Source organism: Pangasianodon hypophthalmus, chromosome 13 (assembly GCF_027358585.1).
Source record: "Pangasianodon hypophthalmus isolate fPanHyp1 chromosome 13, fPanHyp1.pri, whole genome shotgun sequence".
Lineage (NCBI taxonomy): Eukaryota > Metazoa > Chordata > Actinopteri > Siluriformes > Pangasiidae > Pangasianodon > Pangasianodon hypophthalmus.
The window spans coordinates 8459882-8479013 of NC_069722.1; the positions used below are offsets into that span (position 1 = coordinate 8459882).

Consider the following 19132-nt stretch of genomic DNA (forward strand, 5'->3'; position numbering starts at 1 on the left):
CCCGATAAAACTTCTTCACGACTCAAATCACACACTGGGAACACTTTTTTTGTCTACATACTGAACGATATGCATTTCTTGTAACAGAAGTCAAAAGAAGTGTTGTGGGAAGACATTTCATCTGTAAGTATGCTTTGACAGATTTTAATTATTATTTCAACAACTGAGTATTGGTAAGAGTTACTCAAAGGATCATACCTAAATTAGCTAGAGAATTAGGGTAGCTAGTCAATTTTCTCTAAATATAAGCTAGCTATGTTAGCTTACTAGATTAGACTATTCATTTAAAAGTCTCTGTCATAGTCAGACTGAATTTTACAAGTGTATTGGAAATGTCATGTCATGGCATATTGTGCTCTTTGCATCAGATATAAAAGTAGCTTTGGTTTTGACCAGTTACATCACAACCTACAATGAATACAAGGAAACATAGAAGCTGGATGAAAGTGCTTGTTTGTGCAGCATAAGCAAATCTCCAGTCCTCTTATTAGGACTAAAAAGTGTTATACTTTATTACAACTTTCATATTATTTCAGAGAAAAGAAGCTTACATTTTGTGCTCATCCTGTGGTACTATATTAAATCGCCAGCAACAATCTAATTATACCAGCAGTGGAAACAAAAATCACTATGTTTATAAATATTCATCTTTAGAGATTACTTATGGAAAGTCACAACATTATGAATATGGAGCTTTAATTTCCTTTTTTTTTTTTTACCTTTATGGTGCTTGCTCGTAGTCCAATACAGGTAGGTCTCTTGCTAGCCATACGACATTCAATACCCCAGCAAATAGCTCTAACGCTATTTACTCAGGTAATGCTTGGCAGCACCAAATGCTGACATTTCAACATGCAAAGGTATCTTAATCAGGTGTCTATGGGATGCATATTAGTGATGACGAAATTATGAAACACTAGCTAAATAGTGTACTGCCATAGTGCACTGGCCACTTTTGTGCAAGTAGTTTGTTCACAATGGGAAATTCGACAAAAGTAGTGTACTATTCATACTTGTATTACAAATTATACTTTATACAACAGTTAGTTCAAATTTCAGTTAGTAATTTGATCGGTCAAGTGGCGTTCCACGAGTACCTATATTTCCTATAACCCCAGTGGGACGTTTCTGTGTGTGTATCACGCTGCTTGTCTGTGTTGGCCACTTAAAATTCCACTTCTTAGTTCGAAACAGTTACTACAGTCATGTTACCGACATCATCACAGGTCATGGCAAATGATATTTTTCAGGAATATACCTTTTGACTTAAAATATGAAATCTCGCCAGATGAACATGTAAAGGAAGAAGGGACGCCAATTTTACCGGAACCACCTTTAACGGGATTGTACAAATAGCTAGCTAGCTGATGGGCTATATAGTCAGTTCTTCGGGATCTATTTCCACTAGCGGAGCAAAAATAAACAAAACATTTGTCCATATTGTGTCTGAAATGTCATTTAATTGATATTGTTTTCTTGTTTATAGAACTGTTGTAAAAAAGCAATATCGCACTCACAATTGTGTGGTTATACTGAATATCGGCACTGCTGTGATTAGCTATGGCACGAGCCCGCAGGGTGCTACAGCCAAATGTTGCTCGTGTGATATTGCTTAAATAGAACCTGGAGAAGAGAGCCTGGTCTATGTATTGGAAGCGGATGAATCATCAGAACCTGTTGAACCATGAATTGGCTGAAGCACCGAGCAAGAATGTCATATCACTGAAAACACAAATCACCAGGAACTTTGTGCACTATTTTTGGACTTTTACTTAAAAAGATAGTTGGGAACTGGTGGCTCAGTGGTTATGGGTTTGGGGTACTGATTAGAAGGTGTGAGTTCAAATCCTAACACCACCAAGCTACAATAGTCTTTGAGCAAAAGCTGTCATAGGTCTTTGAGCAAAACCTTTAACCCTCAATTGCTCAGTTGTATCCTGTCTCGATTCTAAGTGTCTATGGATGAAAGTGTCAGCCAAATGAGCAAATAGTGAGGAATATCTAATGAACTCCTAAAAATCTCCACAATGCACTGTGTTAGTATCCAAAATAAGGAAGTCTAGTTAGTCCCTAGAGTAAATGTTCCCAAAGTTTTTGCAGAAATGAAATCTTTCCAGTGCTATTAGTGACATTAGTCAATACATGTTGTTCTTCTTTCGGCTGCTCCCGTTAGGGGTCGCCACAGGGGATCATTGGTCCACATATTTGATTTGGCACAGTTTTTATGGCAGATGCCCTTTTCTGACGCAACCCTCCCCAATTTTATCCAGGCATGGGGCTGGCACTGGGAGTTCCCTGGCTGGGAATTGAACCTGGGCCACAGCAATGAGAGTGCTGTGGCCTTCCCACTAGTCCTCCAGGGACCTGGATGTTAGTCAATACATACCATTATTTATTTGGGCCATAAATTGGCAATACTGATGAAATTAAGATTAAATACATTTGATTCAAGTGAATTCAATCCATTTTGGTGTGTATTTGTTGGTGATCTTCTGTAAAATTGTGGACCATAGCCTTATAGAGAACACAAAATACCCATAATGCCTTTGCCATTTGTAAGATTAGGGAGTCAGGATCATTTCAGAAACAGGGTCAGTTTAAGATAAAGAACAGTTTTGACTTTGTGGGGACATTCGGCAGGTCCCCATGAGGCTCTTTTACAAAAACTGCAGCTTTTATTTTGGAAAAAAAGAAAGAAAGAAACCCTTTGGTTCTTGGTTACGTTAGTGGAAGGTCCTCACAAGGCAGATATAAGTTTGTGTGTGTGTGTGAGAGAGAGAGAGTGTGTGTGTGTGTGTGAGAGTGAGAGAGAGAAAGAGACAGTGTGTGTGTGTGTGAGAGTGAGAGAGAGAAAGAGACAGTGTGTGTGTGTGTGTGTGTGTGTCACGGGCTGGAGAAGGGGGTGGGGGGAGTGAGATAGGGTTTAAAACGGCGCCGCTTCATGTAAGCGCGTTTACTGATAGAGTGCGCGCTGCTGTTAGAGGAGTTTCCGTGCGCTCCGGTCCGTCTCGCTCCCGTCTGGATCCCTACCGTGATGCTGACAGCGAGGATGAGGAAGACGCCCTCAACTCCCTTAATTCGTCACCTCTGAGCGGAGTAAAACTGTAGGCTCCTGATCCTGTCCGCGTTTCACGGAGATGATGATAAGGTGTCACACTCGCAGCTCTCGGCCAGGCTACGGATGTCGTCTTGCGCCCCGGTGGCGTCGCTGAGTAGCGGGGAGTCACTGTGCCAGATCCGGTCACACCGGGAAAGTTGCGCTTGAGAGTGCTGTGTGGGACATGGGAGCACGCCTGGGCCGTGTGGGATACGCTGGTGAAGGATCGGCGTCCTGAGTGGCGAGCTGTTTGTTGGTGTCGGGAGAACCAGGGTGCGTCGCACCGGCGCCATGCGCACCGAGCACAGCTTCGTTTTGCTGCTCCTCAACGGGACGGCGTGCCTGGTGAGCGGGGACAGGGAAGGGGGCACGTGGGTCCGCCAAGGGGTGCGGGAATTACAGAAGTGCAAATGTGTAGTCTGTGTGTTCTCTCCATGAGTCAGGGTTGGCACATGCGCCGGGGACCAAAAGTGTCCACCCGCTGCGCGATGGTGCATCTGGATGAAGTGTGTCTGAGCCAAGAGAGAGTATGACTTCCCTATAGCCTGAAATCCCGAAATGAAATTCCAGTAGGCTACTACTGTTACTATTAACATGACTAGTTAAAGTCATTGCGAAATCGGATTAAACACCTACACCTCAAACAGTGTAACTTATTAGCTTTAGAAATCTCAGTTACATGCAAACGCAGTGGCGCATAAAATACTACAGCTTCCAGATTTCCTGATATAATCGCGCGCAGTTGATCTGAATCATCTGTAGAACATGAAAACAGCAGCAAGCCGTTTTAATCCACTTTCCCCTGCAGGAAAAACAAGTGACCCTGGATTTTAATTCCCATTAAGGACAACAGAAATCCTTTTCAGTTTAATGGCGACACGCAGGGAGATTGAGCAGGCGCCCCGCTCTGCCCTGCTGTCTCGCAACCCAAAATTAATAAAGATGACAAATCTCCCTGAGTTTAATTACAAAACACCTACGTGCGTCATTAACCGGGGAGCTGGAGCGCTCGAGGGAAACGGAGCCCGGCCACTTTTGCGCATTAAGATAGGCTTATAATCATCTAGGCAATATCGGCAAAGACACTAATAATGTAATTAGCCTAATTATTACACGGCTTCTGGTCGTTAATTTGCCACGTTATTTAAATTGGAGGAAGAGGCGCGCGCGAGAGACAATGTTCCGCGCCCCCGCGCGCCTCAGCATGGATGCATGGGTAATTCTTCCCGCGCGAGGCAGTGATAAATTATAAAGTAATTAATGATTTTTTTTTCATTGTGCTATAGCGCTGCGATTAACAGAATACATTAATAAATCACCAGCGATTTTGTGGTGACTTAAGCGAGCCAATGGACTGCGCCAGGAAGGATTTAAGAGCAATTCTCTGCGCTTTTGCAGAGTTCAATACATCCCAATAAACCATAACTGCAATAACATAACAACGTTAGAATAGAGCACTTCATCAATCACAGTACACTCTCCAGAAATAAAGGTACTAAACTGTACTTTTGCTTGTTGCTCAAGTGGTACCATCAAGCGTACATCTTTCCTACCTTTAATATGTATCTTTATGCCATTCAAAACAATTCAAGGTACATACTTGGACCATAATGACCACTGACGTACCTTTTTAGCTTTCAAAAAGATAATTAAAGGCGTACACCTTCCCAGGTAAAAGATACTGTACACACTAAAAGTACCAAATTGTGGAGTGCCACCTCAATGACAAGAAAAAGTACACTTTGGTACCTTTAATTCAGAGAATGCACCAAACTGGAGATATAAATACAAAACCAAGCGCTACTTCGAGACAAGCCGTAGCTATAATTTTCTAAAAATTCATATTGTGCACTGGGTTTAAAGCTTGCGTAGACTCTCAGAAATAAACACACCAGAAATAAAGCTACTTTTCCTTGTTGCTGGAGTGTTCCCATGAAGTATACATCTTCTGCCTTTAGTATGTATCTTTCACCCAAGAAGGTGCATGTGGTGTACCTTTAATTATCTTGTAGAGTAAAGCTTTAAAGGTACATCCGTGGTTCTTAAGGTCCAATTGTGTACCTTAAATGTTTTAAAGGTACACTATATTCATGTTTCCTGGTGAAAAACACATCATAAAGCTACAAAAGATGAATCCTTGATCATATCAGGCCAGCAGCAAGGAAAAGTGCAGTTTGGAACCTTTATTTCAGAGAGTGTACTGTTGTCGAAAACAATTTAAAAAAGGCTTTCTCCTACTACAGTCTCCTTTTTAACAGTTTAAATAGGTTTTCTATAAAGGCCACCAGGCAGCTGATTACAAATTGCAGGCAATTACTGCATTAAATTTGTTTATAGCGGTTGCCGGTGCAGCATCTCTCTCATTACCACCTTATTAAATTAATTCAGTTACAAGCGGCAGTGTTACCGGAGCCAGGCGCTGACCTGCTGCAGAGTAATGGGTGAAAATAAACTAACCATGCAACCCAAATTGGACAAGTCTGTCCAGGGCATGTAGGTGTGTGGGTGGGATTGAAAACAAGAGAGAGTGACAGAGAAAGAGAGAGAGAGAGAGAGAGAGAGAGATTAAATGCGATCTTCCCTTACAACACAGAGCCAGGTCAGCAGGACATATTTGAGTGTAACACATTTCTGTACTGCAATTTTAGTTCAACACGTTCTCAGAAATAATGGCACCAAACGGCATGTTTCCTTGTTGCTGGGGTGATAAAGGGCACGTCTTTTTCTGTACCTTTATTATGTGTCTTTTACCTCGGAAGGTGCACATAGTGTACCTACATATTACTACCTACTTATAATAGCAAAATTAAGTACGTTAAATCATTTTTAAAATACAGTATATTTACATACTATTCTCATATAAATGTATAGCTGTAAATGTTGTGCACTTGTGCCTGATGCCTGTTATGTCCACTTACATCCAATGTACAAGTAGGTGCAGTTTTTTGTAAGCACTAAGGGTATCACTGTAAACTGGAGACAAATTCCTTGTATGTACAAGCATACTTGGCTAATAAAACTGATTCTGATTCAAAAAATGTACCCTTGCCAGTACAACCCCAGCAACAAGGAAAAGTACCATTTAGTACCTTTATTTCTGAGATCGCATTCTGAGGAGCGGGTGTTTGACTCCAGGTAACCTTGTGCTATAGAGTATGAATTAGTTCATGCACAAAGGATGCAAAGACATGTATTTTCCTACTCAGATAATCACACAGAAATATTGCATCTCTTATCATAACTGATTGCTCTATATATGGACAGACAAACACACACACATTCACACAGACCACTATACATAAATTTTAGCAGTCGAAGGGATCAAGTACTTCTAAATGGCACACAGCAGACCTGATGTCAATCTGATTGTCATAATCTCGGCTGTACTGTACTACCACCTACAGCAACTGTGCTGTGACTCAGCTATTCTTTGAGATCCCAGGTCAGGCTTGTCCTGTCTGTTCAAATCTACCCATCTTTAGGCCTCCATTCTTTACCCTATTTGCTAGATACACCGCTTACATGGAGAAAACGATTTTATTCACAGATGTATACATGGATTTGGACTCACACATGAATATATTCACTTTAATTGCTGGCTGCAGTACACACTTGTACTTTTCTTGAAACCCATCTTCAAACACACCTTTCATTTTGAGTATTATAAAAGGAAGTGATTGCATTGATGTGAAAAGAGCTGTGAAAATGGGATGGTATAAAAGCATCTAAGACTTTGAGATAGAAGCACCCCCTCAAAATACATTGTTAAGTAGAAGAAAAACAATCATTATTTGTTGCTTTGTGTGAAAAAGAATGGTTTTACATTATGTAGTCACATCAGTCTAATTTTCACATCAATTTAATTTTCAAACATTTCAAATGTCAAGTCAATAATAATATATAAATTAATAAGAAAAATGACATTTAAGAAAGCTAGCTTTCCTGACATTTCCTTATAATGCAATTTAACTCTGGAGTCCTGCTGTGGTCAAAAAATATTTGGTGATGTTTTGGTGTGGTGGATATTAGAAAGTGACCCAAAAAAACTTCAGAAATAAGATTCAGAAATACCACAGACTCTGAAAAAGTTACAACACATGATATCGACAAATATACACAAAGTCAGGTTTAGTAGTTTTATTTTTTTGTGCTATGTCAGTTTAAGAAGCACCTTTTTGATGAGAATACAGACTGAGGCTAGAAAGACACAGTCTCCATTAAGTTCTTAATCAATACTAGGCAATTGTTCAGAAATCTCCCTGAAAATGAATGAGACTTTTTATGAAAGGAGTATCAACAAGCAGAGATAACTGAGTGAATTTGTTGCCTTAATATAAAGATCATAAAAAGAGCAACAAATCATCAGAATAAGTACATGATCCACTGTCCACAATTTCTAATCCACAGCTGCTCATCTGTCATCATCAGCTTCCAGACACACCCTGATGATGTCACCACATGCCTCTCTTAATCGTAAAGAGATGGAGGTTTAAAAAAGAGAAAAAAAACTCAGTCTATCCAGATGGTGGCAGATGTTGCTCTTTGAATAACCCGGACCCGGCACGGGCGCTATGAAAAATGAGTTGTCTGAGCGACACTCTCAAAATCTATTTCATATCCAAAAGCTCCTCAGACGCAAACAAATCTGTCCCCCTTACCCAGTTACCATCTGACACTTCTATAATTTTATGAGCATAAAATGACCCACCAGTCATCAAAATAAGTACATAATCTGTGGAGTTTGATCCACAGCACCCATCTACTGTCCTCCATTTCTAATCCACAGCTGCTCATGTCAAAGCCTGACAAGTCACTATGAGTCTCTAACCATACCCTGATGACATCAGCACATGCCTCTGTTCCTGATATGATCCACCATTTCACATGTTCTAGTGCTGTCCCTGAGAGAGAGTAAGTTAGGACTAGAGAGAAAGAGAGTGATTTCATTAGACAGGCATCGACTTTGCCTGCTTAGAGTGTTAAATGGTGTTGATTTATGCACAGGCACGGTCCCGCTGACCTCGGAGCTCCTCGCTCTGGACCTGCTCACTCCCCACCCCAGAGGCAAAGAGCTCACAAGCAGGATTTCCCTTCGGAGTCTGTACAGGGAGACGCATACCCGATATCCAACAGATGAGCCTGCAGAAAGAGCAAAGCAGTTTGATCACATTTTCTCTCTGGATATAAAGCATATAGAAGGCAGACACATTCTTACTGCACATACAAGGAGAGAAAAACAATACGTCTATGTACCTGCCAAGAAGGGCATCTAGATTTTCCCCAGAGATGACAGTAAGCTGTCAGTCAAATAAACATTGAATTGCATTCACTGTTTGTAATAAAGCTTTGGACTTCATTGACGTCCTCACCTGGAAAAAATGTACTAATAGCACTCGGGATGGTTTTAATAAATAACGACAGATAATCAGTTCTGAAGTGTCAGATCGATGGCAACTGGGTAAGGGTGGCAGATTTGTTTGCGTCTGGAGGCTTTTGGATTTGACATAGACGTCAAGGGTGTCGCTCTGACAAGTCATTTTTTATGGCACCCTTGCTAGGTCTGAAGAGCAGACATCTGCCACAATCTGGGTAAACTAAATTTTTTTTTAAATCTCCATCTCTTTACACATTACTCTGACATCATTCAGGCGCAACAGAGGCATGTGCTGACATCATCAGGACGTAGCCAGATGCTCATGGTGAATTTCCTGCTTTCAGATTAAACGATACACATCTCATTGCAAATACAATACGATACAAACTCTACACAGTTTAACAAGTAAAACTTGGATACACATCTGATTCAATAAAATTCAGTTCTGGCATGATCCAATATGAATTAGTTCAGTTAAATTTAACATGTAGTGAGCTCTGTAGTGTAGTGAGTAGTAGTGAGTGTAATATAGCAAGGTTTGTGGTGCTGCCAGCATATTTTATCGGCAGTGTTGCAAGGTTTGCACATAGCAGTGCTTTTGTTGAGATTTCCTGCTTAGCTTTTGTTGAATCCGAAGTATTTCCTTCGGTGGTGTGTTGCAAACCGTGTCCACCATTCTTCTGTGTGGGAGCGAAGATGAGTTTTGAAGATCTACACCTACACCTCTACACCTCGATTGTCAGGCTTTGACTTGACCTGCTGTGGATCAGAAATGGTGGACAGGGAATGGGTGTTCTACTTCATACTCCACAGATTATGTACTTATTTTGATGACTAATGGGTAATTTTATGGCCTTTACATGAAGGCTGTAAATTCACTGTTATCACTGCTTGTTTATTTCATCCTTTCATGAAAGTTCTCATTCATATTCAGACTGGATTTATGGACACCAGTATTGACTAAGGACTTAATGGAGATTCTATTTTTCTAGCCTCAGCCTTTTATGATCATCCAGATTTACTTTCACATATTATTTCCCTTTTCTTCTACACTCAATAGTGGTAGTGAATGAACACACACTGCTCTCCTGCTCTCAATGAATCTCTGGAACCGTGCAGTTCCACGGCTTTCTGTCAGTCATTCTTTCTCTGTGTGTCTCATATACAGTGTGTTCTATGAAGAATCTTCACAAGCACAAGAAGGACTGGGTAGACAAGAACTCAGAGGGTGTATAATATTCATGAGGTTGGCAGTCCTGAGTGAGAGGTGTATGTGTAGGCTGTGGATGTGGAGGAGGCATCCAAGTGATCGATTTCTTTAGTACAATAAGCGAAATTCAATTACGTCAAATCAAAGTGTTCAATCAACACATCAAAATGTAAGGAATAAAATACAGCCTGCTCTTAAAGGGAAAATAATCAACAACAGGGTGGTGTCCATTTCCTATAGTATGTTCTGAAGTGTTTTATTCCTCTTATAAGCACAGTGATTTTCCAATGATTTTTTTTTTTTTACTTATTAATGAACACATCATGCATTTCAATTGCATTTAAAGTTATGGAACATCTGCAAGACAGGTTAGCTCCTGTTATCATTTGCATTATAGCAGCTATAAACAGTCATTCCCCTAGCAGCCTTTCTCTATTTCTCGTTCTTAAAGTTAATAAGCAAAAAAAAAAACACAGCTTGTCATGTTACCAAAAAAAAAAAAAGACAGCAAGACTCTGACTCTGACTGCAAGACTCTCCCAAGGCAGAAAACTGACTGTTACAATGTCCTGAAGCCCAACATTTTATAAATGATAAATAAACATATCTTTAGAGAAAGACGTGCCCGATCAGATGTTCTTCTTTGAACATTCTTATAACAACACATTTTTATCATTTTATTATTAAACTTATACAGATTATACAGATCGTCCACCATGTAAGTCCTTGTGAATGAGTACTTATTATAGAAAGAATAACTATAGTATTAATTGTATTAATATAACCCTATTTTTTGAATTGCAGCTGGCACTACTGTCAGAGCTGTAGATGACTGGTAGACCACAGACCTTCTGACCAATCAGTTTCCAGAATTCAACAGAGCTGTGGTATATATTTATATAAATACAGTTATCTGATCACCATTAAGGCTCACTGTCTGTCTTGGAATGACAAATGAGAAGCGAGTTCACTGAAGACGGTCCTTGATGGGGTTGGGAGTAGGGCATGAGCGTCTGGTCTTCATCAGAGAGGCAGTAAGGACAGCAGGGCAGTGGATTATTGGACATTAGCGACCTCCTTGAAGTTGATGTTAATTATTCATTAAGAGTCAAAAGGCCTGTTTTTTCTGAAATTCACCCCCTCCTTCACTTTTGTCATATGCCTCAGTTGGGAATAATTCATCATAAGAGCATAGCGCACACAGCATGAAATCACCCAGCATGTATGCAATAAGCACTGTCAGTACCAGTGTCCACAAATCCAGTCTAAAAATGGGTTAGTATTTTTATAAAAGGATGAAATCAGTAGGTGAATTTATGGTGTTAATATAAAGACCGTCAACTGACCCACTAGTCATCAAAATAAGTACATAATCTGTGCAGTTTGAAGCACAACACCCATCTACCGTCCTCCATTTCTGATCCACAGCTGGTCATGCCAAAGCCTAACAATCACCCTGAGCCTCTGGCTACGCCCTGATGATGTAAGCACACACCTCTGTTACTCAGATGACCCTCCATTCCATATGGTCTAGCTCTGTCACTGGGAGAGAGTGATTTCATTTGGCATTACATTGGGCATCATCTTTGCCTGCTTAGAGTGATAAATGGGTAGATTTATGCTCTCCCAGCATGATATAGCACAGCGAGTATGCAATAAACACAGACCGACCAGAGACACCACGGATGTCTATTATTGAGTAAAGGTGTCCTGTGAAGTATTTTGTTTTTTGTTTGTTTCAGCTTGGTCCCTCGAGGGAGCTCAAAATCAGATACCAAAATTAGGGACAGGGTTAGTGCTCATCCAGTTTTACATCTTAATTCGTATGTAGTTGAAAGAAGTCCAACCACATCACCCTCATTTGTTCAAATTCTTATGAATTCCTCATAGGATCAGGTTGTTAATAATGTTCCCACTGCCATAAAACCGCGATAGGGTTTGATTGGAAGTGACCCGAGAGCACACCCAGTGACCAAACCCCAGCTCAGTTATAAGCTTAATCTACATCATTGTGAATTGAGTTATGAATTTACTGGCATCAGTGTTGGCTCTCCTAAGACCCGTAGTTTTGGTGCAAGTCTTAGTGTGAATGCAGTATTCAAACTTGCCCAAATGAACCATGCCAACTGGGTTCAAATAAAAAAGAACACATACTTATTTCATGAAAATACTCTAAATATACATAGTTTTCTGGTTCATATTAAGTTTGACATCTTGTATACAACCACAACAGTTGCATTTTCTGTGTTCTCAAAAGACATCTAAAAACTCTAAACCTTGTTATCTTAGCATTGTGCTAATACATCTATTCTACATCTTTTAAGCATTTTTTTAATGTTCAGGAACATATTACGTCTGTATGATTGAAGGATATTAAAGGATTAAATGTATGATTAAAGAGAGAGAGCAAGAGAAGAGAGAGAAGAGAGGAATAAAAACACTGGCCAGCACTTAGGTTTATGAGTGAGAGCTGGGGCCTTTAATTAAAAATTGATGCCATATTAGAGTTGGAGATTTCAATCGAGCAGCTGGAGGAAACAGAGGTGCATAGTGCACAATGAGCTCTTATTAAGAAACGGTGACAAATAGCCCGAGAGAGGGGGAGAGTTAAAAAGAAAGGGCAGAGGGGATGAGGATGAAGTGAGATAGAGAGGAATCAAAAGACTGAAAGAGAAAAGATATACTCGCTGCTCATTGCTTCCTTTCCTTCAATTACACAGAGTGATTTAGAAAATGAAAATTTAATCTCATATGTATTGTTATCAGAGGTAATATTCAAACTTAATTTGACACTCAGGTTAAATTCAGTGCTTCATCAGTGGGACATCTGTGTGTGTGTGTGTGTGTGTGTGTGTAGGGATATTATGTATAATAAGTTAATTATTTTCCAAAAAAGGCATGTCACAAAGTACTTTATTCCTCTTATACCACAGCAATTTGCCACTAAATTTTTTGTTTATTAAAGAATGACATGTCGTACATTTTATCCATTTATAATGTCCAAGTCATTTCCTGTTTTCGTTTTTGTTATAGCATCTAGAAACGTTCCCTCAGCAGCCTCATTTTCTTTCTCTCTAGTTAGTAACCCCCCAAAAATGCAGCGTCTCACACTACTGGGAAACTACAAAATGCAAACTCCTCTTTCCTGAAGACTCTTCCTTGGAAAGATTAAAATTTAAAGTTACAGCTTTACCCATGACAGTTACAAAGTACTGACACTGGAGACTCCTTTGGAAAATGCCAAATAAATCTCTTCTCACAGAAAACCATTTACACAAAGAGTTTTTAAATTTGTTCATGTGGTGCGTCCACCATACAAGTCCCTGTATATTTTAGTACTGTAGAAACATTTATATAAACCTGTGATATGCCAGAACTGTTGTAAGGGCTGCTGTTATAGTAAACTAATCAGCACTTCTGACCAATCAGAATCAAGAATTCAACAACACTGTGGTCCACAGCTTTAGAGGTTTCTGAATAGTTCTTCAGATTGTTAAGGGTTCCTCGCTTCACAACAGGGTTCTACTTAGAACCCTCCCTATAAGACAAAACTCACTTGGTCACAGTGTTCTATATAGAACCATTAAAGTTTCCCCAAATAGACAAACAGAAGATCGATTTATGTGATCAGTGAAACATTTTTCTATGATTATACTTCTAAAGTAAGTGAAACTATAGTAATATTTCAACACATTTGACTGATAATTGCTTCAAGCATTTAAAGATCTTTGGATGTTTAATGGTTCTCACCTTCCTGAAGAGGTTCTACTTGGAAACTTTTCTGTAAGAGAAAGCCTCTGTTTTAGGACTCTACTTAGATCCTTTAAAGACACCCCCGAATTATGCATTATTGTGCTAGATGGAACCTTTTCTTCTAAGACTGTATTATGTTATTTTTTGGCAGAAGCTAGCTCCTCCCTTCCAAAACCACTCCCACAAAACATGAATCATTTACGTTTACATTTAAATTTATGGCATTTGGCAGACGCCCTTATCCAGAGCGACTTACAAAAGTGCTTTGAAGTCTATCAAAAATACATTCTGATATTGGCTCGCTAGGTCACAAACTAGGAATACCATCAGTGTGAATCAACACTTACAGCACCGCAATACTATTGTTAGAGGCTTTCTGAATTAACACGAAACATAACTGAAAAGCAAGTAGACACATCTACATATTCTGATTGGTTGGATGTTGGTGATCCTCTTCAACTGTTTTTTTCTCCTGTTTATAGAGCTTGGGGCACTACAGATGCCTGATGTTCTAAGCAGATTTTGTCTTCCAAATATTACAAGACTTAAAAATGACCATTAATGACCCACCATTAATAGCAAATTACATTGTAGGATATTCCTCTGAACCACTCAGGAAACCTACAATCACTCCAGGAAACACTGCATAAAACAGGGGCCCTGTGTCTTTAAGAAGATGAAGAAGAAGAAGCCTGTACTTGGCTCAGCTAGTGTCAGGGCGAAACTCTGAAATGGTGTATCTGTCTTTTTTCCCCAATGGCCAAGGGGAAGATATTTCAGAAGATTCCAGACCCAATACACACACACACACACACACACACACACTTACAGACACTCTTGTTAGGAATTTTCCTGTCCTCCAAGGCCATGGAGTTGATGTTTTAAAGGTTACTTGCAGAAGAGACAACTCCGGAGCTAATTGGAACCTTATTTAAAACCTTATGGAAATGTACACTTCAGGTAGGACTCCCAGTGACATGTTTGCCACCAAAAGGTGTTAACCAAAGTCTATGCAAATTAAGCTATTAAAGAAGCAATTTATGTGTAAATTATAATGTACTTAGAAGGCTTGCTGTTCAACATTGTACTTTAAAGGTTTCAACAATGTCGTGGCATTTTCATGAATTCTTTCACTTTACTTTTAGTTGCTTTAAAAAAAAACTGACTAATGAAGATCTGTGTATCAGGAGTACTACAGAACTAAAGTGTGTGACACTGCTATTCAATTCAAGTCTCAGAAGTCAGCATTTGTCAAAGTCTTAGGTTTCACAAGAAGATGTTGTTTTCTCCAGTCCTAAGAGCTCATCTACTGGCACTTAAACATCAGGGAAAATTTAGAAATATCAAGAGTGTCCTTTTTTAGATCTTGCCAAAAGGCAGGGATGTTGTGGCTTCATTTTCAAGCAGTAAATACTCACACTTGTCTCTTTAAATGCCCTCAGTAGAGTGCTGTAGCCATGCTTATAAAGAGCTCAGGTAGAAATGTTGTGCTCTTCTTCCTTAATTGGCCAAGCTGAAACTGTGTACCTGTCTCTTTAAAGAGCTGTTTATTGCCTTGGGAGCTGACAAGGCTGCATTGGTCACCTCCACTTTCCACCCCTTTGTCCCTCTCCTCATTTTTCTCTTTCTCTCCACATATTCCCTCTCTGTCTATTTTCAACCTGTCTCCTTGATTCTTGCTCATTTCCTGTCTCTCTCACTGTCCCTCTGCTCTCAGCATGATCTCGTCTTTTTCGCCTAGAGATGCACCTAAAGACAGCACTCGCTAACACTCAATGAGTCACAATTACCACGACAATAACGCAGCCCACAGACCCCCAGAGAGCAGGAGCCCACCTCTCCATATCCGACTTCTCTCCTTATTGACTCATATTGATGAACAACATCACACACTCCAGCAAACACTCACACATACTTATGCATGTACAGGCCAGAAGTCACTTTTCTCATTTTATTCCTCATCTGCCTTCATGCCAGTTAATCAGCTCCTTTGGTTTTGCATATTCAAATCTGTAATGTATCACTGAGTAATGAAATTGCATTTGTTAAACATGCTTTCAGCCAACTCTTGGAATTGCTTTGTGGAGCATTACTGTGACTGTGCTTTTGTATGTGGCTTATTGAATACAGTATTTTACTGCTATGTGTTAGGCACAGGCAGGGTTTGAATGAAAGTGAAGGGTTTATTAAATGAAGCAGACAAAACTAAAAGGGCAAACTAAATTCAAAGTCGATAGACAGGCAAATTATCAGACAGGCTTATCTAGGCTAGGCTGAACAGAATAAACGAAACAGACAGGGTCAATACCAGAACAGTGTGTACACAAACAAAAAGCTCAATAATGTCACTAGTGGTATGCTAGGAGAGAATCTTCGACAAGATTCAATGAAAGAATGGGTTATTTATATAGAGACTTAATTGGGAACAGGTGACTGTTCTGGGAAGCCTGGGGAACTGTAACTGGGTTTGTAGTTCGTTATTAGGCTGAGGATTCTGGGAAATGGGCTGTGTGTTTGAGCATGGTGTAACCATGACAATGTGGTGCTCTCTAAAATGCAATCTATGGACTAGGGGTGCAACACAATGCAACTATCTATATCTGTTTAGTGCTCCAAAGATTCATATCTGTATCTGTATTCAGATTTAAACCTGAATAGGGCGTGGCCTAAAGCCAGAGTTTTTCTTTTTAAGTAAATGTGGAAACACTGGAAAACCCCCAGAGGAAGAAAAGCCAGAACTGTCAGAATTTTCTTTGAATTCTGACACTACATTCAAGTTCCTAATTGGCCTCAAGTAGAGATTGTTTTTTTTATTCTTGTGTGTACCTGTCTAACGAATTTAGTTGGTTCCATTTCACAAAATATACACAAATTAGTAGTCTAATTTAAACCACCACAACTCTGACCAGGCAGTTACTAAGGAACATAATTGTCTTTTTGTTTGTCCCCCAAGCTTCATGAAAGCAAAAGCCTTTTGCCCAAAAAACATTTTTTTTGTGGCCTGTGGGATCTCAGTCTACATGCAAACCTCTAGTTTCAACCAGATGCCCTGTAAAATCAGAATAATCAATTGTGTGTAATGTTCAATCCAAATAATGTATTTGGATTCAGTTACATCCCTACTACAGACGTATTACCTGCCCTGTGGCGTTAAAAAAAACTCAGCTTTTGGCAGATCTGCTTCACTCAGCTTGAACTCATACAGATTCCATTCATTCCTATTTATTTATTTATTTACTTACTTACTTACTTACTTACTTATTTCACTCAACTCCACATCCACATTTTTTCCCTTTCCATTTCTTCCTTTTTTAACATTCACTCTTCTCCTCATCTCCTCAGCTATTTGCCATCTGCTGCCTGAAGCAGAGTTCTTTTTGCAGTCCCCTTTTGTTTTATCATCTTGGTAACCACCCTGTAAGGATGCTTATAGACATGGATGCTCTGCTGCTGCTGCTGCTGCTGATGAGAGAGACAAACAGACATCATGCATTAATACACAACATCATTCACCCCCTCTTTCGGAACAGCATTTACATTTCAACACTTTAACACTGATACACATAAAATAAAACACACATCATTAATATCTCTAAGGTGAGGACAGACACAGATCACTGTAAACAGGCCAGCCATCTACCCATTCATCCATCTCTCTGTCCATCCATCTGTCTGTCCATTCCTCCATTTATTACTGATCCATCTAACTACCATCCATTCATCCATACATCTGTCTGTCCATCCATCCATCCATTCGTTCATTTATCCATCTATTGTCAATCCATCTATCTACCATTCGTCCATCCATTCATCCATCTGTCCATCCATCCATACATACATGCATGCATTTTTCCATCAATTCATCCATTCATCCATCTGTCTATCCTTCTATCCATTGCTCAATCAGTCTATCCATTCATCCACCCATCTATTAGGGATGTGGAAAGATCATTTCAGCTACAAATTGCAATTCTAAACTGTGGTAATGTTTAGATAGGCACGCTAATACAAATCATATTTTTATAGTTTAAAAATAACATCTCAGCTTTGACAGTTAGTGCAGCTTCAAGTAAGCAATACATGCAAAATTTACTTGTTTTGCAACATAAGTAAACATTCACAAAATATAACTATCTGATATCACAGTACTCAAGAGTCTTTAAAAACCATGTCAAATCAGTAACTAATATTGTGGTTACTGAGTTCTCCACTGATTCCCATCCACTTATCCATCCATATATCTTTACTGCTTTGAGAACAGGAGTCATAATATAATTTAACTCTATTTTAAGTTTTATGAAAGAAAACTTCAATATCTTTTTCACATCATTTAGAATTCATCATCATTACAACCTCAGATGTGTTTAGCTACTTTTTTTACCCCAAGGCTAAACAGAGCATGCAGAAAAGTGTAAGCATACAGTAAAATTTTTGTTCTTCATTTGAAATTGTAATGTATGCACACCTTGTGCTGTGCATTATAGCTAAACAACAATATAATGTCAGAATTATTGTGATCCCTATTAAAGCCTAAATGGTAGTAAAATGGAGCAACCACCTCAGGCACTTCTCCCTTCCACTCTGCTGTTCACTTGGCTTCCGCCATCGAACGCTGCCATCTCACAGATGGAGTTAAGGATTACAAGTGCTGCAAAGTCTAGACAGCTGCAATACTCTCAGTCCCACATGGTGTTCCTCAGCCCCAGGCCACATTCTGCCCTAATCTCCACAGAGTGCGCTGCTCAGCCAGCCGAGCCGGAGATCACATTATCTCACCCACAGGGATCATCCCACAATGCACATTTTCCTTTCTGAGACATGATGGTGATGATGATGACCACAAGCTAAACATGACCTTTAGAGCTAACAGCTGAATCGATTGATGAGATGATTTACTATGACATGGAATAAAAAGAGCAAGAGAGTTTTGAGCTCAGCAAAGACATTAAGCTTATTACTATCATTAAGGTGATGTCACTGGAAGTGGGCATATAGATTTAACTTGCCCTGGCAGCTTTGATAAGTTTGGCTCTAGGCATCAGGCAAATGTCAGAAGGTAGATTTTTATGATTAAGTCTTGCTTATGCTATATGCAAGGAAAAGTTCTTTTAAGGCAAAGTCTGCCACTTGGGAACACTAAAATGAAGATTTAAGAGGGATAAACAGCATCATGTGGTTCTGCAACCACCATTAATTGAAATGGGAATACTTTCTTTCAGGAAGTATTTTTTTAAGGGAAGACTGGATTTGTTGGTACTCACAACTCCAGGGTCCCAGGTTCAATTCTGCACTCAGTTTAATATCTGTGAGGTTCTGCATGTTTTTCCCATGTCCTCATGGGTTTCCTCAGGGTTTTCTGGTTTCCCAAAAACATGCCAGTAGGTGGATTGGTGACTCTAAGGGGGCTTTCACACTGTCAGTTTGGTCTGAAAGAGAGCACGGTTTGCTTGAAAAATTGATAATGTGAAAGCTGTCATGCAGACCGGGAAGCACACCACGGTACTGAACCAGAGACTACCTGCAGGAGGTAGTCTCAGTTCAGTTGCACTGGAACTGTGCCGCGATTCTCGTGAATGTGATGCGACTCATACGCAGGACCACACTTTTTCAGGAAGTAAAGTAACCTGCGCATGTGTTTTAGCCAATGACGACATCATTAGTTTCAACAACGCACATGTGCCATGAGTGGCAGGGGAACG

General features: G+C 39.8%; 1 protein-coding gene across 1 annotated transcript in view; it reads left to right on the forward strand.

The window, feature by feature from the left end:
• Positions 1 to 2967: 2967 nt before the first annotated feature.
• The window catches only part of LOC113528522 (neurexophilin-1), a 35162-nt gene continuing 18997 nt past the window's right edge, over positions 2968 to 19132 (forward strand). The window contains exon 1 of the mRNA XM_026917121.3: positions 2968 to 3442. Within this exon, the coding sequence (XP_026772922.1) occupies positions 3389 to 3442 (54 nt within the window). The 5' untranslated portion in view covers positions 2968 to 3388. The remainder of the gene's footprint in view (positions 3443 to 19132) is intronic.